Genomic DNA, 14,956 nt, shown 5'->3' on the forward strand with positions numbered 1-14,956 from the left:
GACTATAAAGGGGCACGGGGGAAGGCAGGGACACCCATCTGGCCCTCAGGACTCAAGGTAAATGGTCCTAGTCTGGAGGGCACTGGGAGGCCAGGCTCTGGGGAGTCCTTGGGACTAGGAGCCTGGGGTGGGGGAAGGAGCTTTGCAAAGCAGGGAGGTGGTATTGGGAGGTCTGGGGTCCTGCTTGGGTCCGGCTCTACGTCTGGACAGACGGATGACCCTGGCAGAGCAGTCTGTGGACTAGAAGACTGAAGACGTGTGTGGGGAAGTGCGTGGTGGCCGTTCACACAAATGTGACCGTGGCCTTGTGAGGGGCAGGGTCCGAGGGTGCGCCTGTGCCTATCGGCTGAGGGCAATGCAGGCAACAGTGTCTTCTCCAGGACCTGTCCCTGGATCCCGGCGGCAGTTGCAGGGGGGCAGACCCGCAGGTCCTGGTTTTCTGTCCTTTGATTCACAAGTTCATCCTGTGCGCTCCCACCCCGTTGGTGAGCTGGAGCACGTCTTCACCCCACCCCGAATCCGAGTCCTCAGGGCCACCAGGCCCTGGACATCATGAGTCCTGGCTCTCCTGTCCCAGATCCCCACCTTCTCTGCTATGTTTCTGACTTTGCCGAAGGCCTGGGTGCAGACTCGGCTGCCGAGCGGCTCGGGCTCATGACCTGGGCTGTCCGCGCTCTCCAGGGCACGTCTGGGAGGTTTGGCACTGAGGACCAAGTAGCCCTTTGCTCAGCCCCTTCGTTCCCAGGCTTGGAGAAATGGGTGATGGGCGAAGGGGTTGGACAGATGGGCTCCGTTCTGCCTCTACCTTCCCTCTCCCCACTCCTCAGATGCCTGCTGCCCGCCGCTGCCTCTCCCTGCTGCTCCTGTCTGCCTGTGCGGCTCTGTTGCTGCGGCCGCGGCTTGGAGCCCGGGCAGCCCCGCTGGAGCCAGTGTACCCCGGGGACAATGCCACACCAGAGCAGATGGCCCAGTACGCAGCTGAGCTCCGCAGATACATCAACATGCTGACCAGGCCCAGGTGCGTGTGAGGGTGGGTGGGAGGGAGAGATTCCAGTCCCTGCAGCTGTGGGCCATGACCCCAGCCCCTTCCATGCTCCTGGGAAAGCAGAGCTCCTCTACTGACTAGGCCTGGAGCCCCAGGAGCCTTGGGGGAGAGGCAGGGGGTGTGCAAGGGTGGGTATGAGGCAGGTGAGCTGGCGTGTGGGCATGGGACTTGCCCCAGCTGCCTCTCCCCTCCCAGGTATGGGAAAAGAGACAGAGAAGAAACCCTGGACATCCTGGAGTGGGGCCCCCCCCATGCTGCTGGCCCCAGGTGGGTTTGCTCCCCTGCTCTGTGTGCCTAGATCCCTGGGGCTGAAATGGGTGTGTGGGGAGGGGAGAACAGAGGTCCCAGGGCTGCCCTGGGGTCTCCAGAGGGTGCGAGGACTGTCCCCTCCCGCTGCCATGTTCTGCCCTCTCCTCACAGGGACCTCAGCCCGATGGACTTGTGATGCCACCTCCTGCTTTCTTTGACTCCAAGAGCAATGCTGGCCCCTCTCCCCTCTTGGCAACCTTGGCAATGGCCAAAGCTTGCTCCCTGCCCCCACACAGACTAAATAAAGCAAATCAAAGTCAGAGCTTCTCTGCGTGTCTCTGTGGACCCCTGGTGGGGGCAGGCGTGGGCCACACGCTTTGGAGAGACAGAGAGATGGGGGAGAGGAGGGAGGCACAGGAGGGAAAGGAGGGTACTGTCAGGCATCCAGAAGGCCTTCGGGGTATGTAGGATCAGCAGGGCCATTCAGCTCAAGCTCTCGGGCTCCACAGAGGGGCAGGCCCAGAGGGAGGTAGGGGCTCCTCCACGGCCATTCAGCGGGTCAGTGAGGTTTGACTCTTCCTATTTCAGCACTTCTAGATCTTTCTGATCAACAGCTTGAGGACAGCCCTGCCCCAAAGGCACCCCCAGCAATGCTTTCCGACACCTAGGCACCAGGCCAAGTATGAATGTATACTGAAGTGTCCTTGGCATGGAGCCAGGGGCAACGGCGCAGCCCGGAGGAATGACTGGTGGCCCCAAATCACCAGCTGCCTTCCTCCGGGCAGATCAGAGATGGCTCATTGCGCATGTTCAGTAGAAGCACGGCGAGCGCAGGGTAACTGTGACGGGGCTGGGCCTGGGGCCGGGATCCTGTGCAGACTGTTGGGAAAAGGAGCCTACTGTGTGCCAGGAGCGGGCAACCCTCCCAACCACCCAGTGAGGGAGATACTGTGTTCTTCCGTATGCAGAGGCCGAGGCTCGGGGAGGAGCCACAGCTTGTCCCAGGCCTGGCACAGGCAGCAAGCGAGTCTAGGCCCACAGCACCCGCTGTAGAATTGGAGGAACTCAGCTCTGAGCCCAGGGTCTGCCCCGCTCTGTCTGTGTGTCTGTCTGTGCACTACCACCTCTCCGAGACTCACATTCCTCATCTGTAAAGAGGGAAGGATGATAGGGTTGCAGTGAGCGAGACAAGAAATAACACGCATGAAACACTGAGCGTGTGGGGCGTCTGGTGGCCTGGTTGGTTAAGCCTCCGACTCCTGATTTTAGCTCAGGTGGTGATGGCAGGGTCCTGGGACCCAGCGCCATGTGGGGTGTCTGGCTCCACACTCACGGCGAGAGTCTGGTTGACATTCTCTCTCTCTGCTCCTCCCCACCAATCACACACACTCTCTCTACAATAAACTTGTACAAATTTAAAAAACAAAAACAAAACAAAACCAAGCAACCCGGTGTTCGCAGCTGGAGGAAGCAAAAGCTCTGAGAATCCCTTGAACAATTCTTCTTTCACAAGTGAACCCGTGGATGTCCTATTATGATCTCTGTGTGGGCCGATATCCTCTAGCATCGATTTGCTGGAAATCCGAATTTCAGTCAAATCGATGCAATTACTTTTAAAAAGAAACAAGGAAAGAAACACTGAGCATGGTCCATTGACCCACGTGAAGGCCCAGGAAATGGGAATTTCTCAGGGGCAGACTGGACCCCCCCCCCCAACCAGCTGTCGCCATGACGCCTGCTAGAAAGAGCAGCCAAGGGGCTCCAGGATGGGGCTCTGGAAGGCAGACTTTCCAGGACTACAAGGAAGCATCTTTGAAGAACCAAGAACTTAGAGAGAACGGCTCCTGAGAGGTACTGGAGGCCTGGGGCGTAGGAGCTGCAGGCAGGGAGAGTGGAACCAGGCCCTAAAAGGCACAGGGCTAGAGAGGATGCAACCTTACCAGGCAAATGCACGGGCTCAGGGCAATTCTCAAACCCAAGGGAGTGGCTGGGCGGGGGGTTCTGTTTCAGCAGAACAAAGTTTGAGTTTGGATGATGGAGGTGGAAGTCCCAGAATTTTCTCTGGCCGCTAAGGGGATAGGCTCTGAGTAGGGAGAGAGGTAGACACTTCCCAGGGCAAGAGTTAGGGTCCTGCTCAGGACATACTCGTGTGTGAGAGGTGGCTCTCAAGAGGTGCCTGTCTCCCTGCCCCCCTGCCCACCTTCTGAGGGTCACCAGCCCCTCTGCCCCTCTGAGAGGGGCCCCCTCACACCCAGCTTCTCAGGGACAGGCCTCAGTGGGGCTCATTGCCAGATGGGCCGAGAGGGTCCTCGGGTCAAGGCAGGACTTCTTTACCCTGAGGGGCAGGCAGAGGCCCTCCTGCTCGTTCCTGGGCCCACACGGGACATCCGGGCTAGACTCAGAGCTGCTCTGCTCTGTGGAGACACTTGAGCCGGAGGGCATCTTGGCTGAAGCCCCTCCTTTGAGGTTGCTGGGACCTGCTCCTCTCCCCTCTGCTGGCCCCCTAGTTAGAACACCCCTCCCCAGGGGTGATCGTGGGGAAGTAGGGCGCAGGTGGATGGGCTGCAGGGAGGAAGTAGGACAGACCTGCAGGGGTTGTCTTCTTCTCTCGTAGTAAGAACTCCAGGGCCCTCTCTCCCCTTGAAGGACGCGACGCCCCCTGCCTAGGGCCCACGGAAGTCACCAAGCAGTAGAGCTGTTTCTCTTTATTGTTGGGCGGAGGGGGGGCGATGAAGGAGGTGGGTAGGTAGGAGTTAAGGCTCCTCTCAGAATACAAAGGGGGTCGCTGGGCCAGGAGACTTGAGTCAGGCATCTGAGGTCAGGGCCCTGCCTGGAGAAGGAAGTCCCTGGGAGCGCCCACCCTCCGGGGGGGCTTCCTCTAGTTCCTCTCGTTCCAGCTCAAAGTGCCCCCCGTTCTGTGGCTCTGGATCAGTGACTGCCTGCCCAGGCTCTCCTACCTGGGGCCCTGGGAGGAGGGCGGCGGTTGTGGTTTCCCCGTGCTCTGTTGGGGGGGTTTCCCGGTGTTTGCTGGTGGGGTTTTTGTGGCGTTCGCGGCTTTCTTGGGGTTTTTAACATTTTTCGATTTCTTGGTGTCCTTAGACTTCAAGCTGGGGAACACGTCTTTGCACAGATCATGGGGCAGGGAGGGCGGTGGGTGGGGTGCCCGGTGATGTCCCCTTCCTCCCCCATCCCCCTGCGCGTTCTCCCTCTCTCCCTCCCTCCCTCTCGCTCCCCCCACCCGCCCACCTGCTGTTGAAGAGCTTCTCTAGGTACTTGTTGAAGTGGGCGAAGTTGGCCATCCAGTCGGCCGCGCGGGGCGCTGGGGTCTCCGGCTCTTGCAGCTCCTCCCCCAGGGCTCCCCGGGGCGGTGCCAGCAGCAGCACTAGGCACACCAGGGCCAGTGCGCACGCGCAGCGCAGAGCCGGCGCCTGGGGAGGGGGTGGGGAAGCAGACGGAGCCGCCGGGTGTCACGTGACGGCCCGCCGCGGACCCGGGGCTGAATGGACTCAGCGAAGCGTCTACCTGCGGGACGCACGCAGGTGCGCGAGGCCGGACGGGACATCCCGGTGCCCAGGCCGAAAGATGCGCCCCTGGCCGTGCGCCGTGACGCACCCACGCACGAAGCCCGGGGTATAGGCGTGGTGGGAATGGACCGGGAGACACACTCTCGGTTGGACCCACCCGGGCTGCGTGGAGCCACCGGTCAGCTTCCTCACCTCATCGACCTCTTCCGCTACTCCTTGCTCACCCCACTCCAGCCTCGCCCGCCTCCTCGCTGTTGCTCCTGCTGTTCTCTTGCCTGGAAGACTTCCTCCAGATATCCAGATATCCTCCAGGACCACCTTCCTCACCTCCTCCAGGCATCAGCTCAAACGCCACTTCCTAAATGGGTCCTACCCTGACCCCTACTTAGAATTGCAGCCCAGCCCTTGATCTGGTGCCTTCCCCTTATGTGTCACCTTCTAACTAATATATTCTATGCTTGTTAAAAATTGTCATCTCTCCCAAGAGGCACGTTCCTCTTCCCCCATTTGTGAGCACCATCACAGCTGGACTCTGCCTATTTTGCTCACTGATGTGCACAAACATCTGGAGTAGTGCCCGACACTTCGCAGGTGCTCCATTCCATTTTAAATGAAGGACTAACACAGCTGCATAGGGGCATGCCAGCCCAGGGATCCCCATGTGCGCACCCAGCTGCGCACGGAGAATTTTATGTTGATTTTACGCAGGCGCATCCCGTGATTCACATACTCTGATGCCTGTACATGTGATCCACACCCTCCAGAGCTCCTGGGACCCTCAACTCTTTCTTGACCAGGAAAGCCCCTCACCCCCACCACCCAAAGCAGGGAGAGGAAACCCCCGCACTGTCCGCCATCAGATTGGCAGAGGGAGCGACCCTGGTCTCACTCATTCATGCCCTTAATGCCCCGGGGAAGGGGACCTCGGTGGCAGCCTCCATTCCCAAGCTCCTGGAAAGCAGAACTAACAGGGGTCCCAAACTCAGCCATGAGACATTACCATGGTGCTGGGTGGGCGCAGAGCAGCACAGCAGAAGGGTATCCTACATGGACCGCAGAGGCCCTTTATAAACCTTCAGCTCCATGCCCCCTTTCCCACAAAGGGTCCACGCCCAGCTTGGCCACCTCCTGCCCCTGTGTCATCACCTGGGAGTTGGGAACAGGGAGAAAGTGGGGGTGGAAGCACACGGGCTGCCAGCTGTCCTGATCTGGGCACAGTTCGTGCCGGGGGCCCAGAGGTGTGGGTGGCAGAGGCAGGAAGCCCTGGGGAGTCAGGGTCACCTTTTGCCTCAAGTCTACAGATTCCCAGGGAGGAACAGTCTCTGGGGTTGAGAGGGGACTCTGGTTTGCCCAGGGACTGTTTTTGGGGTAGGGAGGGGGCTAGGCTGAGAGATGAGGTACCCCTTCCCTCCTAGCTGGGGGCTCAGCACCCCTACTCCTGGCTTCCAGGCCTGCTGACAGGGGCATGGGTGAGGCTAAGCTTTCTGCCTTAGGACTGCAGGCCCTACTGCTCATTCTGGAGATTTTTGCCACCTGCCTAGCTACTTTGGAGACCCTGATGGGAGACGTGCAGAGCTTTCTCAAGTGTGGTGGGTCTCATGTGCCTGAATGATGAACTCAGAGCTTGGGCTGCTTCAGGTTACAGCGCCTTGGCTCTGTGTGGCCATTACGGCCCCACTCTACCTGCTGGACATTGCTGCTTCCCTGTGGCAGCGCTGTAAAATGTGGACTGATGCTTTTCACGCCAATGCCCACATCCCCAGAAGGGACACAGTAGGAAGAGCAGGGGCTTCTGGATAGGATTCCTGACTTTATCACTTCCTGGCTGTGTGACCTTGTGTGACCTTGATTAAGGGAACTTATCTTCCCTGAGCCTCCTTATCCGCATCTGTGAAATGGAGCTGATCCCATCTATAGCCTTAGGACTGTCCTGAGGATCCAGTGGGATGCTGTTGCTGAAGCCCTTGGACAGCTCCTGCCACAAGGTAATTGACATAGGTGAGCCCCTCCACTCAAGATGCACCCTTTCCCCCCATTCACACTTCTCCCTTAGGAGAAGGGGTGAGAAGCTCATTGTCAATGTCACCGAAGTTTACGGGATGGCTCAGCAGCCCTGTAAGACAGTACTGCATTCCCAAGGAGCCAAGACTCTCAAGAAAGAGAAATGAGATTCCCACGCTAAAATTCCATCATAGAAGTTGGGAGGCAAGAACTAGGTGTCAGTTTACCCCAGATCCCAACAAACGGGCTATTTTTTATTTCACTTAGGCACAAGCCCAGCATTGATGACCCCATTTCTGAAAGAGCTCCAACGATGTGTCCTCTTGTAGCCTGTGAGGACCCAAGCTGCCCTTATAAACCCCGGGGCTTTCCCACAAGGCACTGAAGGCTCTCAGTCCCTCACCCTTCTGGATTCACGCACATGTTCCAAGAATGGTCAAGTTCTGAGAGATGTGCATCTACCCACCTTTCTGGCCTAGAAGAAGAGAAAAAACTTGATGGGTTGAGCAGGTTGGGGAAGGAGGCATGAAGCACTCAATATTATTATCACAATAAAATGACAATCACAAAGGACTATCACAATCATAATAGCCCCGTGGAGCATAGAGTTATATACCAATAACTGATAATCACTGCCATTGCTTAGTGCCAGGTGCTGGGAGAAGCACTCTCCCAGCATTGCACTGTCTCTAGTTTTTTTTTTTTTTAAATTTTATTTATTTATTTGAAAGAGAGAGATCACAAGTAGATGCAGAGGCAGGCAGAGAGGGAGGGGGAAGCAGGCTCCCCACTGAGCAGAGAGCCCATGCGGGACTCGATCTCAGGACCCCGAGATCATGACCCGAGCCGAAGGCAGCGGCTTAACCCACTGAGCCACCCAGGTGCCCCCACTGTCTCTAGTTTTAATGATACCTGCAGGCATTAGCTCTTTTGCATTTGAAGAAACAGGCTCAGAGAAGTTAGGAGACAATCCAAGGCCAGTGGGGCTGAGATTCAAGCTCAGGACTGACTCAGATCTGGAGAAGCAGTCCCATCTTCTTGGAAATATACCCCCTGTCAGTTACACACTTTTCTGTCTCTTGGGATTCAGGCCATCTGCAGTCCAGAGTCTCCCCTTGATCACCTCCCAGTTCCTTGGCCTGTCAGCTACTCCCCACTCGAGTGGGGTTGCTCGCGCATGCTCTAAGTCCCCTCCCCACTCCCTTTCTCCCTCCCTCTGCTTGGCTCTGTTTTCCCCAGGGGGCTTTTTTGAGTCAACTCTTCCCTGTTTTGCTCCAGGTCTGATGGTTAAGACCGAGGCATTGGCATCAGACGGACATGGCTTCCAAGCTGGACATAGCTGCTTGTTGGTTGCGTGTCTTGGACGGGTCGCTTTGCTTCTCTGAGCACGGTGTTCTCAGCTACGAGGGGAAACACTAGAGCTAGGTATGGGGCTATTGGGAGACAAAGCTGAGAGAAGGATCTTCAGGCTTCCGGCCCCACGTCTTCCTTGAATTTTGTGATTCACCCCAAGACCCTTCAGAGAAATTCTCTGTTTTACTTGATCTGACTTCAATTTGGGTTTTTACTTGCTACCAAGACAAACGAAGGCAAACTGAAAAACCTTTGACTAATAAGCCTTCCATGACTTCCTGGATTAAGTCCAAACTTCTTAGCGTGACATTTGAGGTCCTTCACAATTTGACCTCAGCCCACTTAAAAACCAAACAAACCTTCAGAAACAACTTTGGAGAAGTAGCATTTAAACACAATAAAACTCGCCCATTTGAAGCGCGCCAGTGGAGTTCTGACCTGTGTCACCGCCCCCACAGTCAAGACCCAGAACATTACCATCCCCTCAGTTAGTGCCCTCCCGCCCCTCTCCAGTTCACCTGGCCTCAGACAGCTGAGCAGATCTCTGTAGATCATATGTGCCCGTCTCAGACTTCATGCAAATGGTGTCAGTGTGTTCTTTCTGTCCGGCTTCTTTCACTCAGCATAAGGCTTTGGACATCCCTCCGTATTGTGAGGTGTATCCACCATGTGTTCCTTTTTATTGGTGCGTAGTACTGTTCCTTGAGGAGAATGGACCACAGTCTGTATACCATGCCCCTGTTCTGGATGTTGGCATTGCCGCCCACTCTCTTCAGCCATGTCTCCTGCTCCTGGATCGGTTCCTCCCTCAACGTACCTGTCTGACCCTCTACCTGCTAGACTCCAGCGGCTTCCCAAACCATTCTTTCATACCCCCAGCCTTTGCCTGGGCTCTTCCTTCTCTCGGGGATGAGTGTCTTGTACTCCTCCACTTGGCAAGATCATAGGACTCGGTTCTGGCAATTTCTCTTCTGCGAAGCCTCCCAGGTCCCCTCCTTACGTTGCCTTGGGTTCCTTGGATCCTCTCTACAGCCAGTTGCCTGCCGGTCCTCACATGCCTACGCACCAGGCCGATCATCTGATGACGACAACTTACCTATTCTCTTCCTTGACTGTGCGCTGCAATCATCTGGAGAACTTTCCAGCCTCTGTTGTGTGGCTCTCCCCCCAAGAGCCTGCCAGTGCAGAGGCTTGGTGGCAGGCAGTGTGTCAGGTGCTGGAGTTCCAGAAGTCAATAAGATATAGTCACTATCAGGGGGTCTGGGTGGCTCAGTGGGTTAAAGCCTCAGTGGGTTAAAGCCTCAGGTCATGATCTTGGGGTCCTGGGATCGAGCCCTGCATCGGGCTCTCTGCTCAGCAGGGAGCCTGCTTCCTCCTTTCTCTCTGCCTGCCTCTCTGATACTTGTGATCTCTGTTTGTCAAATAAATAAAACCTTTTAAAAAAATCTTAAAAAAAAAGATATAGTCACTATCTCCAGGGAACTTCACAGTAGTGGGAATAGGTATTTACTGAATGGACTAATTAATACTCCAAGAAATACCTACCAAGGATACCACTTCTTGGAAATCCCTGTTGGAAAGAAGGTTGTTTTTTTTTTTTTTTTTTAAAGATTTTATTTTTTCATTTGACAGAGATCACAAGTAGACACAGAGGCAGACAGAGAGAGGGGGAAGCAGGCTCCCTGCTGAGCAGAGAGCCCGATGCGGGGCTCCATCCCAGGACCCTGAGACCATGACCTGAGCCAAAGCCAGAGGCTTAACCCACTGAGCCACCCAGGCACCCTGAAAAGAAGGTTTTTATCTCCTTCATGAGCAGAGTGGGAAGTTGTCTCCTTGGATACACATTTTGATGGATTTGGAAGGGAATTCAGGAAGCTAGTTCCAACTTCCAAACCACCCATTTTATAGATGAGAAGGTCAAGGCCAAGTAGCCAGGTTTTCTCCCCTGGAGGAGAAAGGTAGTCTCTGAAAGCCAGAAGACTTTCCCATAAGGGCATCCAGGCCGGCTGCTCTTGAGAGCTGCTGAGCTGTTCTCAACCCTGGTGTCTGATGCCAAGTTAATAAAAGATTCAGGACACATTAGTAACAGTATTTTAATCAAGTCTAGATAAATTCAAGATTACATTAAGCCATGGTGGATAACAGCAAAGAATCTGCTACAAAGATGGCAAATTGTTTCTAGATGTTTATTTCTTTTAGTACTGATAATTTTATGCATTGTCTCAAATTAAGTCAAATTTAAATGTTATTTAAGTTCAGCAGTTTTTGTGAGTTCTCATATTTTTGTAGATTGGAGAATAATTATGGAAAATGAAGCAAGTTTCTTTACTAACAAAACCTGCTAAGCCAAGCTCTGCCATTTGCTTGTTGTGTGATCCTGGGCAAGTCATTGAACTCCTCTGTCCTTTCATTTTTGTTCTTCTTTGAAGAAATGAAAGCTAAAAATACTACCTATGGAGCAAGGCCACACAACCTGGGGACAAATCCCAGCTCCACCACCAACAGCGTCATGCCGGTGGGCAAACTGCTTAATCTCTCTGTACTCCAGTCTCCTCATCTGTAAAATGGGACTATAGTACTCCCTGCCTTGCCAGTTGTTATGAGGATCAGAGCAATGTATAAAGGGGAAGAGACTGGACCTGTGCATGGCAGAGCTCACACGTGGCAGCGCTGGTGTGGGTGACGGTTAGAGCGGAGTGGCAGCCCACATGGCAGGAGAAGATTTTGAATTATGAATAAGCTTTTTGAAAGTCAAAGAATGCAAATTAAGCAACGGGGTGAACTGACTGAGCAAATCCCCCAGACACAGTGGGAAGAAAAGATCTTCCCCATTTCTCCTACCTCCACACCGTCCTCCCTCTTCCCTGTGGGATGGGCAGGAGGTCCCCCTACTCTGCCCTGCGCTCGGGGTGGGCCCAGGGTGGTTAAACCTCAGTGCAGAGGGTGGGAGAAGATTCTGGTGGGGAGGCTTGGAGCTGAGCAGCTGGCACCAAGCAGGGCTGCAGTGGGGAGGGAGAGCTTTTGTTGTGTGCGGCAGGGCATGGGCAGAGAATGGCTCTGGGACTGGGACCTCCCGGCATTCCTGGGAAGGGGGCATGGTGCTGGGTAACCCAGCTCCCCTGCTGTGGCTCACAGAGCACTTTTATATGGGTATGCAGAGGCTGTGAGGCGGATATTACCCAGCTCCAGCCAAACGATTTGCCTGAAGTCACCCAGCAAGCTGTCTTAAAGCTCTCCATAGCCCCTTTCCCTGTCCCTTCTGTCTCTGCCTCAACCCACTCTACAAGAGCTCCCGTGGCCCAGGGCTTTGGGGGTGGGAAGCAGCACAGCGCTTGTGGGTGTGTGGGCGTACGTGCGTCCATTCTCGCACATGCAGCCCTCTTCCAGGTCACCAGTCCAAGTGGGGACACTCCCTTCTCCTTTCTTTCTGTCTCCAAACAACAACCCGAGTGCCTCACACAGTCCTCAGGGCACGTATTCCCACGGTCTAGAGCCTCCCTCCACTCTCTTCCCTTTGGTCCACAAGAGCACTCTGAAGCATCACTGGCTTGTGAGGGTCTCCAGCAATGGAGATTGGGTTATGGGGCGGGGGTGCTAGCAAGACTCCCTCCCACTCTTAGGTTCTGCTCTGTCTTTTACAAGCTCATCTCCACTCTGTTGATGGGCTACCTATTCCTGGCCCCTTTATATGGTGTCCAGAGCAGAGCCCTTGGCAACTTGGTCGGGGCAGTGGAGGAAGAAGAGGTAACAGTGGGTAGCACAGATAGGGCTGGGCAAGATGCCACTAATGGTTGTGTGGGCAGTGGGAAGAGGACGTACTATCCAACCTGATACCTGGGGAGCCAGCAGCCCTGGGGTGGACCTCTGTCTGCCCGAGGAAGACCTGAGGTCAGTGATGGGCACACCAGATATCCAGAGAGAGACTCAACACCCACTGCCCAGAAGGTACCTAGCTAGAGCCTGTTCAACCCAGCCCCAAAGGGAAGCCGCATTTATTATACACACCTTCTGTGTACCTTCTATTGTAGCAGTCACTCTACATAGGTCCTCTCCATTGGGGGTTATCCCAATTGTAGAGATGAGAAAATTGAGGCTCAGAGAGGTAATGCAAATGACCTAAGAGATTATCTCTATCTCTATCTATCTATATGCAGTGAGAGTTTCAAACCTTTTTTCCTATTGAGAGGTCCAGCCAAGAGAAAATGTTTCTAGAGCAAGACTGGAGAGTTGCATGGGTCACGGCAAACGAGAGCGTGTAGACTTGGGATAGCTGTGGCGGCCCCTGCTGGCCATTATCGTAGGTGCACCATCACTCTCAACAGCGCCAGAGCTGCCAGAAATTCACAACAGCCGCTTTGAATTTTATTTCTCTTCGTGTCCTGACTCTCAAAGCCCTGAGATGAACATCCACCAAACCTTGATTTTAGGGGAAGCAGAGACGCTGACTGCACCCTTGTGATCTCTGGTGGCAGGGAGGACGACTGAGCTAATTACAGACCAGAGAGGGAAAGGGAAAGGATGCTATCCCTCTCGCTTCCCCCACTCTCCTGCACCCCCGCCCCCCGCCCCCCTGGGTTGCCACTAACTGCCATGGGATGCGTTTTGGGCCCTTCCAACCTGCTTCCTTGGGGCTCATTTACTGCTCTTCCAGTATGACAGTCAACTACACCACCAGAAAGTGCTTTTTGTTTTGACGGCGCCCCTGAGCCCGGACCTCCACCCTAGAGGGGAGCTCCAGGAGATCGGGAGCCACTGAGCCTGGCACCAAAGCTGGTATCTTGACTTAGTATTACTGAAGCTGTCACCTTGTCTGAAACAGGGAACATGGTACTCTGCACGAATAAATCCTTCTTTCACACCGGAGTCTCACTGGGCTGATGAGAGAATCAAACAATTTATCAGCTGGAAGGGTCCTGAAAAGATGTGAGGTGCTAGCATTCTGTAAGGCTTTTTTAATTCTTTTTTTTTTTTTAAGATTTTATTTATTTATTTGTAAGAGAGAGAGAGTGAGAGTGAGCACAGGCAGACAGAGTGGAAGGCAGAGTCAGAGGGAGAAGCAGGCTCCCTGCGGAGCAAGGAGCCCGATGCGGGACTCGATCCCAGGACGCTGGGATCATGACCTGAGCCGAAGGCAGCTGCTTAACCAACTGAGCCACCCAGGCGTCCCTGTAAGGCTTTTTTAGAGAGATACTTGATACTTGTTGACTGACAGTTACTGGGAGTGTGGGTGGGGAAGGCAGTTTGTAAGAATAAAATTGGATTACACCTCCTTAGTGGTCCAGAATCTGGGATTCCACCTTGTCTTGGGGATCCTGGATGAAATTGAAGGTTTGATGTCGATTGCTGTGGCTTAAAGAGTTGCCTGATTGAGAAGAAGTAATTAGTATTTCAGAGGGATTCAAGATCCTCCCACTTCCCAATCAAACGTAATTAGCTGAGTGATTCTCTCTCTGCCCAGAGGTGGACAGGTGACACTGGAGAGTGGCCTTCATAATGGGAAGAGGGCTTGTTTCCTGAGGTGAATTAGGTGGATCTTCTGGTCTGAGGGCTGGGGAGAGGGTTGGAAACAGTGCGCTCCCGCAAACCTCGGGTTGGAAACAGAACCTGCAATTCCAATTTCCACCATCTGGGGTCGCTTCTCCTTCAGTAAGGCGGGAAGAGCGAGGAAGCGCCAGGCCTTTCAGCAGAAAGGTTTTATGGCTTTTTTTTTTTTTTTTTTCATGGCTTTTCCCTATATCTGTATACCCAAGTTTATGCCCTCTAGAGCTCAGGGGTGAACTGAGTCTCTTGGGGTCCCGGGGACCAGTCCTCCACTTCCAGGATGGATTCCTAAGTCAAACCCATTTCTGAGATTTCCAAGCAAGTTTCCAGGTCGCAGTCCACTTCCTCCCTTCCTCCCTCCCTTCCTTCTTTCCTTTCTTTTATTTCTTTTTTAAAAAAGATTTTATTTTGGGGGTGCCTGGCTGTAGAGCATGCTACTCTTGGTCTCAGGGTCGTGTGTTCAAGCCCTCATGATGGAGTTGGAGCCCAGGTAACAACGACAACAACAACAACAAATTTGTTTTTAAGTAATCTCTACACCTGAAGTGGGACTCAAACTCACAACCCCGAGATCAAAAGCCGACTTCACCGACTGAGCCAGCCAGTCTTCTGGTCTTAGGAGCTGAGGTCCACTTCTGGTCTTAGGAGCTCAGCTAGCAAGAAAGAGGGATGATCTCTGCATATTCTGGAAGACAGAGGGGGTTGGGGGACACTGAGGTCAGAGAAGTGCTGGGGCTGGCGCGCCTATGCTAGGCTGTCTGAGCGAAGGATGGTCTCCAGGCTGAACCTACAAGCATTCCAAGGCCATACACTATCTTTTACAAGCAGGTCTGGGGTGGAGCGGAGCCTGGTGAAGGCAGACAGCTAACTGGGTTTAACACTTTACTTCACTTCTTGAGATGGGACTCTGAAGAATGATAGAGAATTACTTCTTTCCCTAAACGGGGGTATGGACCTGTTCTCTGATCCGAACCTAAAATAAGATCTCCTACTCTCTCTCAAAGACGTTTCCCCTGTCTTCTTCCAGAGAGCCTGGGATCCCACTCTTCCCCATTGGAATCCTTCCAAACTGCCCCCTGAGCCTGAGACCCTATGGGAATGCCCCTAGGGGATCTCTCTCAACTCCTCCGGTTCCTTTTCCCAATTGGGAAACGGGATAACCTGGAAAGGTGAGGCAGATCTGGAATTGAAAGGTGGCTCTAAACTGAGAGAAGGGAGCGGAGTAATCGTTCACCATCGCCCT

General features: G+C 54.1%; 2 protein-coding genes across 2 annotated transcripts; one reads left to right on the forward strand and one right to left on the reverse strand.

Annotated features, from left to right (window-relative positions):
- The first annotated feature begins 704 nt into the window (after window positions 1-704).
- On the forward strand, window positions 705-1,610 carry PPY (pancreatic polypeptide). Its single transcript, XM_059149746.1, has 3 exons — window positions 705-1,018; window positions 1,241-1,312; window positions 1,466-1,610. Exons 1-3 carry the CDS (start codon window positions 756-758, stop codon window positions 1,488-1,490), a joined length of 360 nt encoding a protein of 119 aa, XP_059005729.1. The 5' UTR covers window positions 705-755; the 3' UTR covers window positions 1,491-1,610.
- A 2,363-nt stretch (window positions 1,611-3,973) lies between these two features.
- On the reverse strand, window positions 3,974-4,861 carry LOC131816706 (uncharacterized). The gene is made up of 3 exons (XM_059149642.1): window positions 4,541-4,861; window positions 4,252-4,401; window positions 3,974-4,124 (listed from the first exon to the last, which is right to left on the reverse strand). The coding sequence occupies exons 1-3, from the start codon at window positions 4,591-4,593 to the stop codon at window positions 3,974-3,976; spliced, it is 354 nt and encodes a 117-aa protein (XP_059005625.1). The 5' UTR covers window positions 4,594-4,861.
- Window positions 4,862-14,956: the final 10,095 nt, after the last annotated feature.

Source organism: Mustela lutreola, chromosome 15 (genome assembly GCF_030435805.1).
Source record: "Mustela lutreola isolate mMusLut2 chromosome 15, mMusLut2.pri, whole genome shotgun sequence".
Classification (NCBI taxonomy): Eukaryota; Metazoa; Chordata; class Mammalia; order Carnivora; family Mustelidae; genus Mustela; species Mustela lutreola.

Coding starts and splice junctions, on each gene's coding strand:
- PPY (XM_059149746.1), top strand. CDS start 756: ATGGGTGATGGGCGAAGGGGTTGGACAGATGGGCTCCGTTCTGCCTCT. Junction 1,019..1,240: donor AACATGCTGACCAGGCCCAG/GTGCGTGTGAGG, acceptor CTCCCCTCCCAG/GTATGGGAAAAGAGACAGAG. Junction 1,313..1,465: donor CCCCATGCTGCTGGCCCCAG/GTGGGTTTGCTC, acceptor CTCTCCTCACAG/GGACCTCAGCCCGATGGACT.
- LOC131816706 (XM_059149642.1), bottom strand. CDS start 4,593: ATGGCCAACTTCGCCCACTTCAACAAGTACCTAGAGAAGCTCTTCAAC. Junction 4,402..4,540: donor GAGAAGCTCTTCAACAGCAG/GTGGGCGGGTGG, acceptor CGTGTTCCCCAG/CTTGAAGTCTAAGGACACCA. Junction 4,125..4,251: donor CCCTCCTCCCAGGGCCCCAG/GTAGGAGAGCCT, acceptor TTCCTTCTCCAG/GCAGGGCCCTGACCTCAGAT.